General features: G+C 55.8%; 9 protein-coding genes across 9 annotated transcripts; 6 read left to right on the top strand and 3 right to left on the bottom strand.

The window, feature by feature from the left end:
* Positions 1-165: 165 nt before the first annotated feature.
* On the top strand, positions 166-4,464 carry BCV69DRAFT_310400 (hypothetical protein; the record flags this gene model as incomplete). The annotated part of the gene is made up of 1 exon (XM_025494787.1): positions 166-4,464. One exon carries the CDS (start codon positions 166-168, stop codon positions 4,462-4,464), a length of 4,299 nt encoding a protein of 1,432 aa, XP_025350056.1.
* A 150-nt stretch (positions 4,465-4,614) lies between these two features.
* BCV69DRAFT_100460 (hypothetical protein) lies at positions 4,615-6,541 on the top strand. Its single transcript, XM_025489013.1, has 6 exons — positions 4,615-4,982; positions 5,089-5,151; positions 5,232-5,436; positions 5,524-5,659; positions 5,729-5,752; positions 5,842-6,541. Exons 1-6 carry the CDS (start codon positions 4,764-4,766, stop codon positions 6,362-6,364), a joined length of 1,170 nt encoding a protein of 389 aa, XP_025350055.1. The 5' UTR covers positions 4,615-4,763; the 3' UTR covers positions 6,365-6,541.
* Positions 6,542-6,687: 146 nt separating this feature from the next.
* On the bottom strand, positions 6,688-7,584 carry BCV69DRAFT_266366 (putative PUP3-20S proteasome subunit beta3; the record flags this gene model as incomplete). The annotated part of the gene is made up of 4 exons (XM_025490806.1): positions 7,554-7,584; positions 7,259-7,448; positions 6,906-7,174; positions 6,688-6,831 (listed from the first exon to the last, which is right to left on the bottom strand). The coding sequence occupies exons 1-4, from the start codon at positions 7,563-7,565 to the stop codon at positions 6,688-6,690; spliced, it is 615 nt and encodes a 204-aa protein (XP_025350054.1). The 5' UTR covers positions 7,566-7,584.
* Positions 7,585-8,289: 705 nt separating this feature from the next.
* On the top strand, positions 8,290-11,993 carry BCV69DRAFT_100438 (DUF221-domain-containing protein). Its single transcript, XM_025489012.1, has 3 exons — positions 8,290-8,473; positions 8,557-9,037; positions 9,119-11,993. Exons 1-3 carry the CDS (start codon positions 8,429-8,431, stop codon positions 11,881-11,883), a joined length of 3,291 nt encoding a protein of 1,096 aa, XP_025350053.1. The 5' UTR covers positions 8,290-8,428; the 3' UTR covers positions 11,884-11,993.
* Positions 11,994-12,287: 294 nt separating this feature from the next.
* BCV69DRAFT_292299 (inositol monophosphatase) lies at positions 12,288-13,942 on the bottom strand. The gene is made up of 3 exons (XM_025493787.1): positions 13,304-13,942; positions 12,780-13,217; positions 12,288-12,669 (listed from the first exon to the last, which is right to left on the bottom strand). The coding sequence occupies exons 1-3, from the start codon at positions 13,630-13,632 to the stop codon at positions 12,438-12,440; spliced, it is 999 nt and encodes a 332-aa protein (XP_025350052.1). The 5' UTR covers positions 13,633-13,942; the 3' UTR covers positions 12,288-12,437.
* Positions 13,943-14,363: 421 nt separating this feature from the next.
* BCV69DRAFT_305475 (hypothetical protein) lies at positions 14,364-15,974 on the top strand (the record flags this gene model as incomplete). Its single annotated transcript, XM_025494671.1, has 3 exons — positions 14,364-14,512; positions 14,601-15,188; positions 15,275-15,974. The coding sequence occupies 3 exons, from the start codon at positions 14,364-14,366 to the stop codon at positions 15,831-15,833; spliced, it is 1,296 nt and encodes a 431-aa protein (XP_025350051.1). The 3' UTR covers positions 15,834-15,974.
* A 217-nt stretch (positions 15,975-16,191) lies between these two features.
* Positions 16,192-17,394, bottom strand: BCV69DRAFT_296859 (hypothetical protein; the record flags this gene model as incomplete). The annotated part of the gene is made up of 4 exons (XM_025494055.1): positions 16,192-16,216; positions 16,320-16,592; positions 16,671-17,143; positions 17,221-17,394. The coding sequence occupies 4 exons, from the start codon at positions 17,392-17,394 to the stop codon at positions 16,192-16,194; spliced, it is 945 nt and encodes a 314-aa protein (XP_025350050.1).
* Positions 17,395-17,674: 280 nt separating this feature from the next.
* BCV69DRAFT_296858 (hypothetical protein) lies at positions 17,675-19,721 on the top strand (the record flags this gene model as incomplete). Its single annotated transcript, XM_025494054.1, has 4 exons — positions 17,675-17,885; positions 17,969-19,015; positions 19,111-19,293; positions 19,378-19,721. 4 exons carry the CDS (start codon positions 17,675-17,677, stop codon positions 19,719-19,721), a joined length of 1,785 nt encoding a protein of 594 aa, XP_025350049.1.
* A 346-nt stretch (positions 19,722-20,067) lies between these two features.
* Positions 20,068-20,556, top strand: BCV69DRAFT_275767 (hypothetical protein; the record flags this gene model as incomplete). Its single annotated transcript, XM_025491090.1, has 1 exon — positions 20,068-20,556. One exon carries the CDS (start codon positions 20,068-20,070, stop codon positions 20,554-20,556), a length of 489 nt encoding a protein of 162 aa, XP_025350048.1.
* Between the last annotated feature and the right edge of the window lie 147 nt (positions 20,557-20,703).

Genomic DNA, 20,703 nt, shown 5'->3' with positions numbered 1-20,703 from the left:
GACATTCAGGCACTGAGCGCTGAGGCGGAACGGAAGTGGATGCGCCTTCCCCGCATCAGGACGCACATCGGCTACCTACCCTCCTCGACCCCGCATAGACGTAGCACCTCATACCCTGTCCGTCCTTTGATACCCTTGTCATCCTGTTCGGAGGCTACAGCGATTATGGCTTCTGATCCCCCTTTGGCGTCACAGCCATCTCCATCCACGCCTGCTGCTCCGCCCGCACCGGGCAGCAAAGGCAAAGGCGTCGCGCGCCTGCCCTTCGTGCGGAACCTCGTCACACGCCTCATCGACTCGGCCGCCCTGCGCTTGCTGTCCTTAGAGACTGGAGCCCCTTCGAAGGACGTAGGACTAGATGTCAAGGTGCTGGCCAAGGTCTCCGATCTCGGTCTGCCGCTGCCACTCAATGCCAAGATCACCTTTACTCAGCCAGTGGAGCTGTGCTGGATGGCATCCTCAGCACAGAACGGAGCATCCAGCAAGCTTAAGATTCCGGGCACCAAGCGCGACAGTGAGGCTGGTCAGGTCATTGCACATGGCCAGCTCGATATACTGAAGCTCAAAGCAGGAGCTACGCCAGGCAATAGCTCCGGCGAGACACGTCTTAGACTGGATGCATCCTCACATACCTCCCAGAACGTCGGAGCTCTAGTCAAGAAGTTGCTGCGCACCCCTACTCAGGATGCAGTGACAATCCTCCTGAGGGCCCATGGAGTGACTGTCAAGGCCTATGGATTCACATTCAAGGGTCTCGCTTTGGAGAAGAAGGTACCTTTGGGCGGATTGGGAGGCCTCGGTGGTGCCGTTCGATTCCCCGATCTGGATGGCGAAAAGGTGACGGTAGGAAAGCTGCCAACTTCTCCAGAGCGGTCGTCTGGGGCGGGACTATTCGGAAACAAGAGATCTCAATCAAGACAGAGAAAGACTACGCCTGAGATGGACAGTATAACAGTCGAGGACCTGATGATCATAGGCGGTCACCCTGAAGAGGGGATCTTGATCTCAGCCGCTGTGAATATCTCACTAGCTCAGCCTGGCAAGAACTTGCCAGACATCAGTGTACCCATAGGCGACCTTTCTCTGGGCCTTTTCGTTCCAGTGACGGAGTCAGGCGCCGGTGGGCCTACACGGATCGGTAGTCTTGTCCTAGCAGGGACCACGCTGAAGCAAGGCAACAATCGTTTGGAAGCACGTGGTTCGATCAAAATTGCTCACGATGCAAGTGGACCTGCACGTATGGTGATCACTGCTCTACTTGAGAACAGACCTTCGACCTTGCTGGCAATGGCAGCCGAGCCAGATCGAGACGAACCAGGCGCCTCTCCAGCCTCATGGCTTTCGTACGGCTTCGCTGGCGCTCAAATCGTCGCTATCTTGCCCGCTTTGGGTGACAGGGCTAGACTCATCGACGGCGCCCAACTTCGTACAGGCAGCGAAGGAGCGCCTGTCATCTCGCCCCATCCATCGACAGACAGCTCTTCAAGACGACTCAGTCGATCTAGCCGGTCCAACTCCATGAGCGATGCTTCTTCTCATCCTTATAATAGCGCAAATGACTCGGCCTTCATCCGAGTCACGATATACAACAGCTTCAACGCCGAAATTACATTGTCCAAGCTCCGCGTCAAAGCTTATGGGGAGACAGATGGCGAGGGTCAGAGCAGAGAGGTACCGATGCTAGGCATCGTAGAGACCGGACCTAGATGGGAGGGTCTGCGTTTACGACCAGGAGAGAGCGTTCCTGTCAGTCTTCCCTTCGAGCTCAACTCTGATCCTGCGGTCTTGGTCAGAGTCCTCAAGACGTCGGCTGCTCGAGAAGGAGTCGAGCTAGGGCCTGGCTTCAAGAAGATCTTGGACCGCATTGATCAGAGCTCTGAAAATGAGGATCGAGCCCCTTCGCCACCGGTGTCTGATGGTGGCCTCGGTGAGGGCAACTTCGCCGAGTTGCTGACGCAAGCTCTCGCCCATCTGACCGTTGCCGCTCACATCGAAGCTAGCGAGGTCTACGTGGGCGACTATGCAGTGCCAGGAGGTGTGAGCTTCGTGCAACGATCTCTCGCCATCGCTATCTCGGGATCCACAGGAGCTTGGCTCTTGCCAAGAGTGGGCACACCTCTAGTCACTCAGCTAGTCGAGGAGGGCCGCATTGAGCTGGCCAGTCTCGATGTGCATGAGATCAACGAGAACGGACTTGTAGCCACAGCGACTTTGAAACTTGCTGGCTTTGGTCCTCTCAGCGCACAGGTGTTTCTCGATGGGGGGCTTGCAATGAAATGGACAGAGGGCGAAAGAAAAGGCGAGATCGCTGCCTATTTCAATGCCAGTGAGCCGTTGCAGGTAGAGCCTGACCAGGAGACTACTTTGCAGAGACAGGTGACAATCTCTCCCGTCAAGGGCGGGGCATCGTCTTCAGGCTCCTTTGCCGCCTTTGCCAGCGAAATCTTGTGCAAGGGGGAGACACTATGGCAGATTGAGTCCAACAGTGTCAGAGCTTTGGCTGGAGGAGTGGAGTTTCCGACGACACTCTCCAAGACCATCTCAATATTTGGGTTTGGTGGATTCCCAGACTTGGAAGCCCGAGAATTCGATATCATCGGCGAAGAGCCTCTACCCCCTCCTCTAGTCGCACAGCTGGGCCGGTCATCCACAGGCGACGCAAATCTGGCGGTCGCCATCACTGCCCACGTCGAGCTTCCCAATTCAAGCAACATCACTATAAGCCTGTCGCGCTTGGAGCTAGAGTTGCTTCTCGGAGAAGTCGTTGTCGGTCAAGTCGCCATACAAGATGTACATATTCCTGCCCACCAAACAATTGACTTGGATGTCGCCGGTTATGTCTGGGCCGCTTCGGACTCCGAGACGTTGGGCCGCTTGGCCTCTGACATCATACTTGGCAAACCGATTAGCCTAACCGCTCGAGGAAAAGCAGCGATGACACAAGCCCTACCGCAAAGTCTGCCTACCTCTCGACAGCGATCAGGTAGTATGATGAGCCACAACTCAGCCCCCTCACGCAAAAGCGAGACAAGAGTCGCCTGGCTTGATTCTGCCCTTCGAGCTTTGTCCACCAACGTTCGAATCCAAGCAAAGAAATTCAACGTTGTCAACCGAGTCGAATTGGAAAGCCTGACGGGTACCTTTCCCCAGTCCGGACGGCCGTCGGTCGAGATCGGGGCTCTGTTCGTGCGGTATGAGGTACCGTTCCCGATTGATGTCGTAATCGAGAGCGTCAGTGCGGACGTGGAGATTCTTCTCGATGGAGAAGTCGTGGGTACTGGGCGATCCAAGAATGCAAAAGTTCTAGAAGCAGAAGAAAAAGCTGGCTCTCGGCGGAGAAGGACTTCGAGCACTTCCAGTACCGTAGAGCACGCATCGGGCCTCCTCAAGCTGGCGCTCGACGATTTTGCTCTTGACACTGAGAATCATGCGTTCTCAGAGCTGATCAAGCACGTCTTCGACTGTGAAGAGACAAACCGGATTTCCCTACGAGGTCAAGCATTCGTAACGGCTCGAACTGTACTTGGCCAGATCCCCTGCCAGGTCGATCTGGGACATGTGCCCGATCTGAAGATCAAGGGCATGCGCTCTTTGAGAACGTCGCCTACCGACTATACCGGCCTGCAGGTCATTGACGGCACCAGTGACCACCTCCAAGTCACTTTCGATCTCTTCCTCAACAATCCAAGTGAGAATGTCACGCTCAACCTGCCGGACTCGGGTCTTAGCTTCGCAGCCTACTACAGAGGCGCCAACGTAGGAAGAGCACACGTTGGCGGCAAAGAGGGCCCATTCAAATTGACTTCGGGCCCCTGCGCCTTCCGAGGTGTGAATTTCTACTACTCTCCGAAGGAAAGTGAGGAGATGGCAGTGCGGCAGCTCCCGGCCAATTTCTTGAGTGGTCAGACGACTACTTTGGAGATTCGAGGTGATGAGCAGTCCACGTCAATTGCTGCGCTACAGCCTGCTATAAGCTCTCTGAGGCTTTCATTCGACTTGCGGCCCCTCGTAGATCGGACTCTCATTGCCAGTATAGAGATCGCCCTTGGTGCAAAGGTGCTGACGGCCAATGCCGTTGAATGCTCCTTTGTCATTTCCAACCCGTTGATGGTTCCCATCGATCTCCTGTCCCTGGCATTTGTAGCCAATTACAAGGGCAAGCCATTCGGCACATCTTCGATAGAATGGCCCGCCGGTGAGCCGCTGCGCGTGATGCCAGGAACGATGGGCAAGCCTGGCCAAGCGACAGGCCATTGCCATGTCCGACTGGCACAACGGCTAGACCAGCTTGTGCGTGCCTTTCTTTCCGAAAGAGGGCAAATCTATTTGCAAGTCGAACTCAGCGCAGGTGTGGAGATGGGAGGATACAAGATCCCCGTGTTCGAGTACGTTCAGGAGAGGTTGCCGCTTGACATCAAGAACCTGGCAGGTGTGAGCAAGCTGCTGTGGGCACTGCCACTGTAGCAGTGTGGGAGAGGTGTGGACCCCAGCATCGTCATGCGCTTCGTTTCCCGAACGGTGTCTGTATACCCGGTTCCTAGGCAGTGGTGCGCGTCTTGTATATTTGCCCGTCAGGGGTGCCGGCGGATGTTGAGTACCGCTCCGGAGTCACGGCGCTCTCAGAGGGTCCCATGTAGCAATAGAGCCAACACGTCATGTCTCCTTTCTTTTCTGCCTGTCACACTTCTGTACCATAAAACGGTCAGACACCAACGTCCGAAACACCCATCTTCTCTCATCTCATCCCTATTGTCATCCACATCATGCGCGTGACTCAGACTCTGCCCCTCTTCCTCGCTGGCGCAGCCACTGTCCTCGCACAGGAGGCAGTGACGGCTGAGTCCTTCAATGCTGCGCAGGACAGGTACTTCAACAAGACGTGGGATCCAACCAAGGACTTGCCAGACAAGTCTCAGAACAACCAGATCGGGACCAACAAGTGCGGTACCGACAGTAGCGACACCTCAATGTGTCAGAACCTGGTGAGTGCCTCGCGACAGAGGATAGGGGTGTGCTGCAGAAAAGTAGCCGGCTTGCTGACGCCACTCCCATTCTGCTACCTTCCACGACTCCTGCGACTCTCATCAGTTCATCAACTCGGCGACAGACTTCTGTTTGTACTCGAACCCTTCGCCGGGCATCATCTCCGACGTGAGTATCTTCTACCTCTGAGCTACGGATGCAGTGGGTTGACTTACGAGGCTCCACCACCACCCGCCCTCTGTGATCAGCATGAGGCCGAGGGTGTCTCCTACTGCACCAAGTCAGGTCGAGGAACGAGGACTATCCCCGCGGGCACCATCACCTCTGCTACTTTTGTGAAGACTCCCTCGTACGTCCAGGTTACTGGGCTGGGCGACTTCACTCGCATCAACGTACAGGCTGGCGACGACGGAGGAGAGTACGACTTTGGTGCTGCCTCCGGAGAGGGCAATCGTGAGTACGCTTGAAAAGCTCACAGGAGCTGCCCTCGAGTATGATCGCACACTGACCGCCTTGCTTTGTGTGATCCCGTGAGCTCAGCCAAGGGTAATCTCGTCTTCAGCTGCTCGGACAAGAAGTGCACCCAGAGACATCGATGGATGCTCTTCTTGTCAGACAAGCAGTACTGTCTTCGAGCTTGTGAAGATGGACCCAACTCGGAGGCAATGTGTCGACAGTGAGTGGGAACGTTCTACCATAGCAACTAGGGGCCAGACTGACACCTCTATTCCCTTGCACTCGACAGCACCTACGACCGACTCGGCTGCGAGCGAGTATCACTGTTGTGATGTTGACCGGAAACACACATACGAACGTCGCTGATACTTTGTCCACCTCTCTCTGCTACTCTCCCTACAGATGGAACATGCCTGGAGACTACATCGAGGGTCACTTCCAGAATTGTGAATCAGACGATGCTCCAGACGTGATGTTCCACGACGGCAAGCAATACGTCCAGGGTGATGGCCCCTTGGATGACTCGACTGTACCACCGGCTCACCCTGCCCCAGCTCTCCGCAACTGTGTGCCCGTGAAGGAGGCCGATCTCTATGGTCACCTGACCGGAGACGTCTTCGGTGGTACCAAGGGCCTCAAGGTCGCCCCTGGCGCCGGCGACGCAGCCAAAGGCGGAGCTCTCCCCTCTAACGCTACGACCAAGGGTGACCTGCCGGCCAAGAACGGCACTACCATTGGCACGCCAGTTCTCGATGCTGGTAGCATGAACTCCACCGCCAACGGCACAGTAGCTGACAGTCCTAGCACTGCGGGCAACCAGACCATCAGCGCCAACTCGGTCATTGGCATTGAGGCCTCGTACCGAATTGGACTTGGCCTGTTGGCCTCCTTCTCGGCTCTTCTTGCTGGATGTGTCTTGCTTTAGGCCTCCAGCACCTGGGAAGCTCGTCGACATCTGCAGCTGAGCACCTCTACCATACTGTCTTACTTGATTCCCCTCCCCACCCTCTTCTAGCTTTGCTCTTCTTTGCTACATGCCACACATTCTTTAGTACGCTCACTTGTTTGGCCTGACTCAATGGCTTCTCACCTGTGCTCTACACCTTCGCTTGATACCCTGCTCATAAGTACGGGCAGTTCCTTTTTCGCGACGTGCTCAATTCTGCTCTCTCACTCATCATCACCTCTTTCACTCGCCCTCACAATATTTATATCGTATGCCTTTGGTATTCATGAATGATGAGATGTCTAGTCCATCCTAGCTTTCAGAGTCCTCTCGATGACCTTTGTGGGTGTGATGACCCTGACGATGGCTCCCCATCCACTTAGCGCATCCCTCTCCAAAGCTCCCAGTAGAGATTGCGAGATGCACTCGAATAGTTGGTCCTCATCCTATCAGAGAAGAGTGGTGATGCTGTCAGCTCCAAAAGTCTCATTGACTTTGCGCAATCGTCGCCTTGACTCACCATGTCTGGCTCCCACAAGCCCTCTGCCATTCCATACAACTTGTCGCTCGCTGTACCAGCCACTACCACGTCCTTTGCAAAGTTCAGGCAGCCGATGAGATCTGCGCCCGCGATGAATGGATCGCCACTGCTGCTGATGCCTGCAATGACCGGCTCGACAAAGTAGGGACCGAACCTCCTCTCGTAGAGTGTAGAGGAGACCAAGTGAGCAAAGGTCTCTGGCTCCATTGTCCTCTCCTCCTTCATCTCGTAGATCTTCATGCGATACCCTAGAGGTAGCAGCGAAATAGGAGAGTATTGATCAGCTCCGCCATTGTGATATCCGATTCAGATTAAGCTGTCTCCGTACTCACTGAACTTCGACTTCAGCGTCGCTACATCGGAACCAAGACCAGCCAGACCAATGTAGGTCTTCTCAGTGACTGGAAAGACCTTGTCGAAGTTGCAGGCGACAGTCAGAGCTTGTGAACCCAGCCGTGTATCGGTAGCAATAGCCACACAGTTCTTGCCCTTCATGGCCACCACACTCCCTCCGTTATATTCCTGAGGTGAGGTGAGGCGATGCGATGCGAGGTAGGAAACATCAGGGAGGAGCTCTCAGCAGGCAACGCTACGCGAAGGCACTTTTAGCTGCTATCAGCTACCTACCATGATGGACATGCTGGGCGACGTCTATGAGGTTCCAGCGATACGTCAGGTGCAATGGGAGAGTTGTTTGGCCCAAGTGAGAGAGTTTGAGGCACTGAAATGGTTGCGTAGTCGGGCAGGAAGGAGCGTTGTGACGAGGCAGGGACCAAGGCAGCGAGCGGGGTACGCAACTTCAAGCGGAGGCAAGGGCCACCATCATTACGAGGCTTCCGGCGGACACGAATCTCGGCTCCGATACAACCTCGGATCTCCGTGTGCTCCCCCTCCCTGCTCCCCTGTCCCGCCTGGTGTCTCTTCTCTTCGCTGTACAAAGTCTGCGTCGATTGATCTTGACGACGCCAAGGCATCTTATGCTGACCTCTGCCTCTGCAATGGAAGCTTGCTGTACTCTTCTGCTTCTGAGCCTGACCTGTGCCATACCATTCAACCCCAAGCAGGTGGTGGCCAAGGCCTCTGCGCCTGTGCACGTCAGGACAATCGCCTGCAGAGTGACACAAAAACTGACGCCAAAAAGCGGAGGGGGGGAACAAACGGGCGGCATCTTGTTTCAACGGCGCCCAACCAGACAGACCCATCCGCCCCTTCCTTCCCCTTGACCCCAATACGCCATCCTCTCCTCACCCATGGACTGTTGTCCCCACTGATACCTCCTGGCATCCATATCACCTCTCAACATCGTCTTGAGCTGCAACAGTCCTTTCGTCTCATCTTGTGTAGTCACGCGAGCTCATCCGGGCAGACACGCATCGCTGCCTAGACCAGCCGCACCCCACACCTTCCTTGCATCCTTCGGTTTCCTCTCATTCTCGTTCTGACGGAGCCTCTGCCCAACCGCGTCACTTGCATCACCTTCCTCTCGTTGGTGTCACAGCATCATGGCGGCAGATTCTGATCCGGTTGGACTCATCTCAGATGCCCTGGTACGTACTGCCTACTTGTCGCGTGAATGGGGCTCATGCGATGCAATTGCTCAACGGCTCTCCCTTGCACCTCTTCTCAACAGAACTCGTCGTCTCAGACGAGCACATCACAAGTTGGCATCGCTACAGCAGCCTACGTGGGCATTGCAATTGTGACACTCTTCATCTTCTGCCTCTTGCGACCCAACAACAAGATCGTCTACCAGCCCAAGCTAAAGTATGCGGAAGGTGACAAGCGGCCGCCTCCGATGTCGGATGGCTTGTTCAGCTGGGTTGCCCCTGTGCTCAGACACAAGGAAGCAGATCTGCTGCCCCTCGTCGGCCTCGATGCTGTCACCTTCCTTCGCTTCTGCCGGATGGTCCGCAACATTATCACAGTCCTCGCCATCGTCATGTGCGCTGTACTTATCCCGGTGGATGTATCATACAATCTGACCACAGGCAAGAGCAGCGCTTCGAAGCAGGCTGGATTGAACATCCTCACCATGGCAGATATCTCTGGAGCGTTCATCTGGGCTCACGTGGCCATGAGCTACATCGGAACCATCATTGCTCTAGGTTTCAGTGAGTTCTCAGTGTGGAGACAACGATGATCTAGTATCAAGTCAGCCTACTGACATTCCGCTGCATCGCCTTCTATTCCAGTCTGGCACAATTACCGTCACATGGTCCGTCTGCGTTGGGAGTGGTTCCGCTCCGAGGAATACCAGTCCCATCTGTACGCCCGGTCTCTAATGATCACCGGTGTCAATCGCCAGCAAAGGTCGGATCAGGCCCTGGCTGGGCTGCTCTCATCTATTGGAATGCCCTACCCGACGACGGACGTACATATTTCGCGCGTTGTCGGTCAACTGCCTGAGCTCATCGAGGAGCATGACAACACTGTACGCCAACTCGAAAAGGTCTTGGCTAAGTGGCTCAAAGGCAAGGATTCTGTCCCGGCCGCCAGACCTCAGATGCGGCTCGGCGGACTGTGCGGCATTGGCGGTAGAAAAGTCGATGCAGTGGACTATCTCACAAAACGTATCAATTTGCTCGAGGAAGGTGTCAACCAGTGGAGGGACCGCATTGGTGAAAAGAAGCCGGAATCTTATGGATTCGCTGCCATGGCAACGGTACCCTTTGCTCATGCAGCTGCAAAGTCGCTGCAAGGCAAGCATCCTCGTGGCGTTACCATCGCACTTGCGCCACCTCCGAGAGATATCCTCTGGCAGAACTTAACCCTCACTAAATTTCAGAGGGCCAAGTCGAGTTCATGGGGCTTCTTCATTCTCTCGATCCTCCTCTTCGTCAATGCGGTACCTCTTCTGGCAGTCGCACTTATCTCGCAGATGTCCAAGTTCACAGGAGTTCTTGGCTTCCTTGCCAGCTGGCAGTCGGCGAGTCAGTACACATTCTCTGCAGTTGCGGGTCTCGCCCCACCTGCTATTTCGGGTCTCTTCGGTTACTTCCTTCCCCCTCTTATGCGCAAGATCGGTAAATACCGAGGTGTCACCACAAGGAATAAGCTCGACCGTGTCATCACCTCTCAATACTTTGGATTCCTAGTCATCTCTCAGTTCTTGATCTTCACGCTAGTTGGAGTCGCTGTCACCACCATTGCACAGATCGTCGAGCAGGTGCAAGACGATGAAAGCGTGGACTCAATTCTGGGCTATCTCAGCGGCGTTGTTCTCGGCACTGTCAAGTATCAATATCTCAACATGGCCAACTACTGGCTCACATGGGTTGCCCTACGCCTCTTCGTCATCACCTTTGACATGTCACAGGCCCTCAAGCTCATCCTGACCTGGATCCAGTCTGCTTTCCTTGGCCGTACTCCACGAGACATCCGACACTTCACGAAGCCACCGGCGTTCGAATACTCGGTCTATTATGCCAACATGCTATTCATCTTCGCTGTCGGCATGCTGTACGCCTGTCTGGCACCGCTGGTATTGGCGTTCATCGCAGTCTGTCTATGGGCGACTTGCTTCCTGCTCAAGTACATCCACATGTATGTGGCCGTCACAAAGAACGAGTCTGGTGGTCGTCTGTGGCGAGTTGTAGTCAACCGCCTCTTTGTTTGCATCATCTTCATGCAGCTTGTGCTGGCCTTGGCGGTCGCTCTTGAGCAGCACTACGAGGCGTTCGCCTGCCTTCCACCCGTCCTCATCGTCGTTGGCTTCAAGATCTACTGCCGTCGAGTCTTCGACCGCGAATACGACTGGTACATTCCTGACGCCAATGAGATCTCGAAGCTGAAGGCGCACACTGGAGATGCGAGTCACAAGCGTCTTGCTCGACGTTTCGGTCATCCCTCGCTGCACCAGAAGCTCTTTACGCCCATGGTCCACGCCAAGATCAAGCATTTGTTGCCCAAGGTCTACCAAGGTCGTCTGGACGACGTTGGTATGCAAGATGTCGACGGTTTCAAGGCCGACGTCGAGGAGCTCAATGGTGGTTTGAAAATCGCCGCTGTGGAAGAGCAAGATTGCGTCTACGACCCCCACCTGGACAACGATGCTGCTTCGATCTTCTCAAGTACTACTGTCGGTCGACCTCTGGGCGGCGCCTCTCCAGGACCGCCTTCGAGGTCTGGTACATTCGATCCTCGATTCCAAGCTCAGTACAACAACTACATGGCAGGCGGACCTGGTACACGCAGTGTCGAGGCCTTCGAGATGGGCCAAATGTCTTTCGGATCGCAAGAGAACTTGCTGGAGAAGACATCACAGGCGTACCAAGGACGTTCCGGACCTGTCGGAAGCCAACAGCCTACCCGTCAGGGCTCCGTCAATACGATGATGACCTTCAACAACTCTTCGAATCGGCCGTCCCCGGCAGCCGAAGTGCCACCCATGATCTATCAGCATTCCAACCAAGGCTCGATGAGCTCTCTCAATTACTTCCCGCAACCTGGACACACCCAACTGGCTGGCCGGCAGCCTGTAGTCTCTGCTTCAGACCAGTATGCAGGCTCAGCTCCTACATACGCTAGTCCTCAGAGCTACTCGCCACAGATGCTCCCTCAAGGCGCAGCTCCAGCTGCCCCTGCTGATCGAGCTTCTCCTGGTCCATCACTCGGCTACGTTCCGCCGCCGCAGAGGATGGGTACAGGACCTTCACCAGTGTATTATAACGCCCCCAACCCCTCTGCACAGCGCAGTATGTACCAGCCTGGTCCGCCACGCAGCTATGCTCCGTCTCAGGTCTCGGGCCCTCCATCCTCCGTTGGACCTGCCCCAATGTACACCGACGCAAGCGAGGGCGACGCTTCCCTAGCGGCTGCTGCAATGTACGGTGATGGCGGTGCTGGAGCCCAACCTGCCTACCCACCGGCACGGCAGTACACGTCCTCTCCAAGCAGACAACCGGGCTACCCACCTCATTCCGGTAATGGGGCTGGCTACAGACCACCTCCCCAATAGGCAAAGGGCGTCGGGGAAGATTCCTGATTGGCCCTAGCGGCCCCCGCCCTATCTGCCAAAATCAACTGTATTTGTCACCACTCTTCCGGACCCATCTCACGAACACTCGCTCACACACACACACACGTTTACTCGCCCACGACGACCAAGCGCTACTCAGCCGCGGCCTTCGTATAGACTCTCCCCTCCGCGCAAAGACTAGCGTTATCCTGTTCCTTCATGCTCTCATTGGCTCTTGTTCGTTTCCTCCATCAAGACTGTCCCCGCAGGGGATCTGCCGTCACGTTGCCCTGCTCTTGCTCTCCGCTTCGCCCTATGCCTCGAACAGCTCCATCAGGTCAACTCAGAGCAGCACCAAAGATCATTTCCTGTAGACGAGATGGAGAGATTTCGGCAAAGCTTGTCATGAGTAGATGTATCTTTTCTGGCCGTTTCATTTCATTTCACGCTTATAAATAGACTTGCTTGACCACCTTCTCCTTTAAATTGGTATTGATGATCACGAAGTGTACAGTCTTGTCCTTCCTAGCAGCTGGAAATTGTATCTCCTCTATCTAGGCCTCCCACTCATCCATTGCCTCAAAGAATTCCTTTAGCAGCGCACCCTGTTGTTCCTTTCCACTCCTAGCGCCGTTGCCATCTTCTCCAGCCGGCAAATCGCCAATGGCTCTCACGCAGCAGTATTTCCTTCCCTGCAGAATCTCTGGTGTCACAATGCCTAGATCGGGAGAGTTGGAGGAGAGGAGGGAAAGGGTGTGGCCTTTGGAGCCGACTGTTAGGCCGCCACTGTTGTGAGAAGGAGAGAGACAGAGAGAAGAGAGAGAGCGATCAGCTTGTCTTTGTACCGCCCTTGGCTTATCTGACTGCTCGAGCAACGCGGGCATCCATTCACTCACGCTTCGTTGACCATTACCCATCCTGCAGCAACGTCCCATGCCCAACAGCCAATCTCATGGTAGAGGGAAACAGCTCCCTCGGCCACGAGACAGCAACTGAGTGCTGCAGACCCGATACTCCTGATCCCTTGAACCATGTTTCCCTCTTCGGAGCAGAGGCGCTCCATCGTCCTTGCCTTTTTGCCCACGATCTCTTGTCGTCTATCCGATCCCCACTCAAGCGCAATGAGCGCCTGCTTGAGCGAAGGGAGAGGCAGAGGACGCTGTAGCGGTAATTGACGGGGAGGTGTATCGGCTGGGGTCACGAGGAAGGAACCGGAACCGGCGAGACCATAGTAGAGACGGTCGAGGAAGGGGGCGTAGACTACTCCTATGACGAGCTTTTGCTTGTAGGCTAGAGCGAGGGAGATGCAGCAGAAGGGAAAGGCATTGACGAAGCTGAAGGGATTTTGGAGATAGTGATGTGGAGAGTGAGTAGTTGAAAAGATTTGATATACGCCTGTCATTTGGCTTCTGTGACTCACTTCGTGGTACCATCAATAGGATCACAAATCCACGTCGGCTCCTCTCCCAAGTCGTTCTCCTCTCCCGCAGCCCAAGACTCCTCTCCAATAAACTTGTGATGCGGGTACGTTTCTCCAATTCTCTTCTTGACCAGCTCCTCCGTTGCCTTGTCAGACTCTGTGACCAAATCAGCCGAATTCTTCTTGAGGATCGAGGAGAAGTCGGTGGAAATGGAGGCGGCGAGGTTGGCTCGACCTGTGCGAATGAGGTGGCCTGCTTCCTTGGAGAGGGAGATGGCAAAGGCGAGCAGCTCTTCAGCGTTGAAGCTGTTCGATGAGGACGACGCCATGACGGATTTGAGCACGAGTGACTGTGATAGTGATTGTAGACGACAGATCGGAGAGCAACACTTCCATCGCTACCACGTTCCGAAGACCTGCCGCCCTGACCACCGTGATTTAGTCCACCCTGACTCCTACGCCCCATCGGAACGGAAAGCAGTGAAGCGGAGGAGGACCACTTTGCGGGAACCCACCTGGCACTGTACCTTGATGCGCCCTGCCGCCCCATCTCATCATCGCAAGGCCCATGGGCATCGAGGCAGCCCTTTCCACCTTTGTGAGAGGCACGGAGCGCTTTTTCAGGGCCTAGGCTGTGTGCGACGGCGTTGGCAGGCTCCTGCCTTGCCCTTTTTTCCTTTACCCTGCGTCGTGACAAGCGAAGCAGCGAGGCGGACTGTGGGGGGGACGTGCGACCGCCGGGGGGACGATTGCTCTGGCAAAGTGCCCGGCGGACGTCGGAAGGACCCTTTTTGGCGGCGATGACGTTGTGCAGAGTGACGTCGAGCGAAGAAAAGCCACGTCGTCGCCAAACTCAGTTGTGGAGAGCATCACCACCACACCACACACGCACACACACACACACGCCAGGCAGCCAGACCAGAGGCAACGCACGCAATGCTCCAACGACGTGGCTCTTGCCTCATTGAAGCTCTAACGGATGCCCTTCAATTAGAACCATCCATCTTCACTCCATCTTGACCACTACCATCAACCTACTCATACCCATCCTATACTCAGAATGATTGCAAACCGTTTCCTCTCCGTAGGCCTCGTCGCCCTTTGCCTCGTCCTCGCTGCCGGCACTCAGCCAGCCCGAGCTGACTGGATTCAGGATGCCACTGCTGGTGGCCAGCGAGTCTTCCAGGCCGCCTTTGACACATGGACAGAGTGAGTGGCAACCGCGACCCTTTGATGCAGCATCCTACAGTAATGGCATCACTGACTCGATTCCTCATCTCTTTGCTCTGCTTCAAAGGAGCGACCTCCGATCGTACCTTCTTGAGCGAGGAATCCTTTCCCCCACCTCCACCCGTGAGCAGCTCGTAGTCCTTGCCAAGCAAGACTACAGCGCCCTCGGCAGCTCTGCCGGAGCCGCCCAGGCTTCCGTCTCGTCCGCTTACAATGCGGCTGCTCAGTCTGCCTACTCGTTGGCTTCTTCTGTTGAATCTGGAGTACGTGCTCAAGCCTCCTCGGCCGGGTCTATTGTGGGCACCGACTTACCAAATTCGGCTTCTTCCTTGGCATCACAGGCTTCCGCTTCTGCTTCTTCTCTCAGCTCCGCTGGATCCTCTGGTATCAGCTCGGCTTCTGCCAATGCACCCAATGCTTCTTCTCTGAGCAAGGATGCTTCCAAGAGTGCATCATCCCTCAGCGCCAAGGCCGCAAAGGGTGCTTCGTCTGTCAGCGGCGACGCTGCCGGCGCTGCTTCCCAGGCCAGCAAGTCGGCTTACAGCGCCGCTTCTGACGCTAGCAAGTCGGCCTCTTCGGCTCTTGCCCACGCCACAAAGGAGGTCATGAAGACCTTTGACTCTAGCAAGGACTACGTCTACAGCGGTTGGAAGGAGTGAGTGTACAGTCGTGGTGAAAATAGCGACAACTTCTGCAAGGACGCGCCGAAGACTGACATTTCCCACCTTGCCTTCTCTCTAGCGCCGAGCTCAAGAAGTGGCTCGTAGACAACGGCATCGTCAAGAGCGACTACCAGGCCAAGCGTGACGAGTACATCAAGCTCGTGACCGACAACTACAACTCCGTCACCGACACCTCGTCCTACTGGTCGGCCTGGACCGACTCGGACCTGCGCAACTGGCTCATCGCCAATGGCTACCTCAAGTCCGAGGCTGAGGCCACCCGTGACCAGCTCATGGCTGACGCTCAAAAGTACGGAAGTGACCTTGCCGAGACTGGACGCTCCTACGCCAGCTGGTCCGACAGCAAGCTCAAGGAGTACCTTTCTGCCACTGGTCTGACCAAGACTCCCACCACTAGGGCAGGTCTGATGAGGGAGATGAGGGCTCGATTCGTGCCCCAGAAGGGATACCTCGACCAGATCAAGGACGGAGTGAGGGACTTCATTGCTGGCTCCCACGACGTCGCTGGCAAGGTGCAGCAGGGCGGAGCTGCCGCTTCCATCTCGGCTTCGTCGGCTGCTAGCGCCGCTTCCAACAGCGCTTCTTCCGCCAATGCCAGGGTCCACTCCGAGCTCTAGACCACTCTCACCATCTTGATGCGAACGTGGATCGGTAGCAAAGAGTGGGAAGTAGTGGGGGAAGATATAGTGAGCTGAAGAAGAAGATGGGTAGCAAGGATGGATTTGGTTTGTAGGGCAGACGGTCGTGTTCTTGTTCAGTTGAATCTTTCGCACTGGATACCAAAATCAGTCGTGCATTCTTGGTCTTTCGTTATTCCTCCCATGGAGTGTTCTTGATTGCGACTGAATTTGTGTAAGATGTCGGTCTGATCGCTGCACATTTCATGTGGGGAAGACGAAACGTCTATGACCTGTCGAGGAAGCTATCAAATCACTTGCAATTACAAGCGACATCCAGGAGAGATTCGCCTGAGATCTATGTCCTCGTTCTCTTAGTTCTGCTGTTGAGTCAGAGGAAAACATTCGACATTGAAGTTAGCAACTATCCTCTGGAAGGCCAGTCAGGCAGTGCTACGTCCAAACCGTCTATGTTGTCCTACTCACTTCTTCTTGAGAGTACCTCCTTTCTTCCCCTCTGCTCCGTCCAGCTCCATCTCGTCGTCGCCACCGTCTTGCCAGCCTCCACTAGGGTGTCCAGCCCCGCCTCCGTAACCAGGATGCTGCGAGCCGCTAGGCGGCTGTCTCAACGCAGCAGATAGGACACTTGCGAGGTCTCGCTCGTGAGCGTGACGGACTTGCGTTGCTTCGGCGGAATCTGCCTTGGCACGGTCTATGCGCTGTGAGAGCTCTGCAAGAAGAGATGTCGTCGTATCGCCCCTGTGTCGTGATAGTGCATATGATGCAGGTGAGCGTTCATGCCTCGATGCTTCTACGTGCTGCAATTGCAATGCTCACCAAGCTCGCAGGGCCTCTTCCATCTGCTTCAGCTCCACATCACCTCCCACATCTCTGCCCATGACTGAGTCGACATGGAATTTTCCGCTCCTTTGATCGAACCTGCCACCCAGAAGACCAGCATAGATGGCCTCGATAATGACATCCTCGAGCGCGCGAATGGTTGTCAGGTCTTTCAGTGCAGATTGGTCATCAGCAGAGCTAGCACTACTGCTAGTCGCACCGATGCCGTCGAATTGCAGATTACCATCGGCGATGTATACGTTGAGCTTCAATTCGCTGAGTAGACGAGAGTAATCTAGGATGCGTGCTGAGCTTGCTAGGGAGACGAGAGTGAGCTGGCGGAGCTTGCTGATGTGGCTCTGTGTCAGAGTGGGGTACGAGGCGGGCGAGGCGAGGTAGTCTGACAGAGTGCCGTACAGGAACAGGTTCAGAAGGGCAGTGCTGCTCGCAAATGTCGAGTCTTGCCCCAGCTGTAGCATACATATCATGACAGGAGATGTCAGTATAGCACTGCGACGAGGTCACGCTCGACCTTGGCTCCACTCACTGCTACCACACCCTCTGTCTGTGCCAATTCGGAGAAGAGGTAGCAGCCTTGAGCAGCAGTGGCTTCTACGATGAGCTTGGCGGCCGCAGCGCCTCTTGCAGATTTGGCAAGGAGCAGCAGTGGCTCCAGCCTTGCTAGAGACGATGACGACGCCCGAGAGGCAGAGACTGTCATCGTTGACGGTGAGTGGTGGAGGGATGCGTACGACGTCCGAGCGTGGTGGAGTGAGTGTCAGTCCTCGTCAGCCTCGACGGAAAGGGAGACTCGGGTCGGGGTTGCGCGAGGCGAGGCGACGCTGCCACACAATCTCCATCAAACACAATTCACCCGCACCCTTGTCCACCCTACCAATCGTTCGACAGCTTCGGCGGCAGAGCTCTGGCAATTGCTCCATCTCAAGCTCAGGCCCCTGCAACAGCTTCTCTTTCCTCTTCTGCCGGCCACAGTGACGACAATGACCAGTGAAGAGGTGAAGGATCAGCTACGGCCCGAGGCCCAAGGTCAAGAAAGCGCCGTAGACGTTGGTAAGGTCGATGTCGAGCAGGTGGAGCTGGTCGCAGTGAGGGCATCGACAGAGACTGCAGCTGAGGCAAAGGATGAGCCTGTACCATCTAGCCCGCCGACAAAGGTCGTCGAAGCTAGCAAGGTGTCACGCGAGGCCCATGGTGAGTAAGGCGACATACATTATTAGAGACCGGTGCGACTTTGCTAACGGCATTCATCGGCTTGTCTCTTCATCGACCAACAGAAGAGTCTCTGAGTCGGAAGAGAGATCGAGAGGGGAGTGTCGAACCCAGCTCAGCACCGTCGGCTGTCAAGAGCCCCTCTGATGTCCTGCCTGCAAAAAAGAACCGGCTGCTCGCCTCTGTGAGCGACTCGGGCGAGAAGGCTGCTGAAGACGACCAGACCGCCGCTGTGACAGCCAAGGATTCTCACAAAGCCCCCAAGACGGAGACGGGAGACAGTGAGAAGGTCGGGCAGATCAGACAGAGGGTGGAGGAGTTGAGCTACCAGGAGCGCGAAACGAAGAGGGCAGACCTGGGCGAGAAGCGCCGCTCTTCCGACACCGAGCATGCCTCAAGTGGTAGCGGTACCACAGCGGCGGAGGCCAAAAAACCGGCAGATCCAGCGCCTGCGCCTCCTGCTCCAGCAGCCGCAACTCCCTCACGAAAGCAACCTACCTTCTCTTCATTCTCAGCATCCTCTTCACCATTCGCAAGCTCGAGCGCAAGCGCAGGTGTGTCCGGACCGAGCTGGTTGGCTGGCTCGTCTGGAACTGGCTCATCCTCGTCCTCAGCATCTCCTTCTGCGTCTACTACTTTTGGCGGCAGCAAGGTCGCGAGGCCATCAGGCGGTATGAGCGGTACCACAGGTGCTATCAAGCCCAGTACACTCGGAGGCGAATCACCCGCGGTAGACGAAAGAGCTCGGGGATCCAGCTCGCCTGCGCCAGCCAGTAGCTCGAGCAGAGCAGGGACCTCAAGCTCTGCGGCTCCGCCTGCCAAGTCGTCTGCCGGTCTGGGTTTTGGGGCATTCGCTGCATCTCGACCATTCTCTGGCGGCAGCAAACCGTCTGCAAGCACACCAACCGCGGCATCTGGGGCGTCTTCGGCGTCTAAGCAGCCAGATGATGTGGAAGCAGTGAAGAGCCCTCTGGCGGGAGAGTCAATCTTTGATCAGCAACAGGCTTTCGGAGCCGAGACCGGTCAGAGTAGTGATGCAGTGACAGAAGAGACCGAGAACGGAGAAGAGGGCAAGAGCAAGGTCAAGGTCCAGAGTCTGACAGAAGCGGAACGTGAGTGTCAGAGACTATCAGAGGAGGGAGACAGAAGCGTTGACGCGTGATTACTGAGATCTGCGCGCGTTATTTGCAAATCCTGCCCCGCACAGTTGCTACGGGAGAGGAACACGAGCGCACTATGCACTCCGTGCGAGCCAAGCTGTACACAATGAGCAAGGATGGGGAGGATGGTACTGGCGCAGATGGGACCTGGAAGGAACGGGGTACTGGCACGTTAAGAGTCAATGTACCCAAGGATATGAGAGCTCAGGCGCAAGGGGGAGCGAGACTGGGTGAGTTGAGCCGATTCCATGAGCCGAGTGTGTGAGTCAGACAGTTGACAGCGAAACGTCTCCTCTGTCTTTCTCCTCTTCTAGTCATGCGGGCCGAAGGAGTATTCCGTCTCATTCTCAACGTTGCTCTGTTCAAGGGAATGAAGGTCGAGCTGGCCCAAGACAAATTTGTGCGTATCGTTGCGCTAGAAGGCGGAAAGTTGGTGCACTTTGCCATCAAGGTCTCCAACCCTGCTGCAGCCTTTGAGCTCTTCAAAGCTGTCAAGCGTCACATTCCTCTCGCTTCCACGCCGAGTGGTGCAGGGACAAATGGAAGCGACCGCACTGCTCCGCCGGCATTGCCGCCACGTTCCTCGAAGGCTACTGGGTTTGCCTTCCATGCGCGCGATGAGGGTGGGGATGAGCCGAGGGGGGACGAAGCAGCGTAAAGGAAGCAAAGGAGCAAAGAGGAGGGGGAAGGCAAGGGGCAACTTCTATGGTGATGTCAGTCGGTAAACAAACTCAAGTATTGCTCTGAGAGACCAATGAGATGTCCGTGCTGCCTTTGGGTATGGAGGGGCGCTCTAGTAGTTGCTTGGGGAGATCGACGGCCTCAGTGTACTTATGTTGCTTTTCGGTCAGAGATTGTAGACTGGTCGCCCCACTTATCCTTCAGCCTTGCTCGTGCTCGTGATAGATAGCTGGTCTCGAGAGCTGGTCTTTCGCCCTTCTACACTACCGTCGACATTCGCAGCACACTCTCCTCATACCCAATCTCGCTTTTCAACAGTCAAGATGAAGTTCGCTGTTTTGCCTTGCCTCTTGCTGCTAGCCGCTGCCACTTGTGTCCTGGCGACCAAGACCACAAACGAACCTGCCCACCTCTACTTCAGAACGGACTCCCTTAAGCGCGAGAGCTTCGAGGTCGCCTCCGACACTACCTCCCAGCTCAAAGCCAGAGCGGGTGGCTTCCTGAAGAAGCTGAAGGGTTGCGTAGCGTGCGGTGCTCTGCCCAACGGCGCTAGCACCAGCTCGCCTCCGCGTCGGGGACAAAGCAGGTCTCCTAGGGGCCATGTCGAGGAGCGCCCATCGCCATCGCCATCACGACAGGGTAGCAGGTCCCCCTCCCCTGCGCCCTCGCCTGCGCCACCTCCCCAGCGTCACAAGGACGTGATTGCTACGCCGAACAATCGCAAGTTGCTGAATTTTCCTCCGAGCACTTCTGGGGTGGTTAGATTGCCACAGGGTGATCTTCAGTTCATGCACAATTGGCCGAAGAAGTAGAGGTGCTCTGCGATTGTCGGCTGCCGCGACGAAGCGGAAGGTGGGAGCAATTTGGGGACGGCGACTTTTTTGCAGGTTGGCTAGGGAGCAAACGGCGAATCGGCCGGCCTCACATTGCGCAAGCAAACTTTTGCTCACGAGGACTGA

The sequence above is a fragment of the Pseudomicrostroma glucosiphilum genome (genome assembly GCF_003144135.1).
Source record: "Pseudomicrostroma glucosiphilum strain MCA 4718 unplaced genomic scaffold BCV69scaffold_2, whole genome shotgun sequence".
Taxonomy (NCBI): Eukaryota; Fungi; Basidiomycota; class Exobasidiomycetes; order Microstromatales; family Microstromataceae; genus Microstroma; species Microstroma glucosiphilum.
Note: the sequence above shows the minus strand (reverse complement) of the source record. Positions and strands in the feature narration are given on the sequence as shown.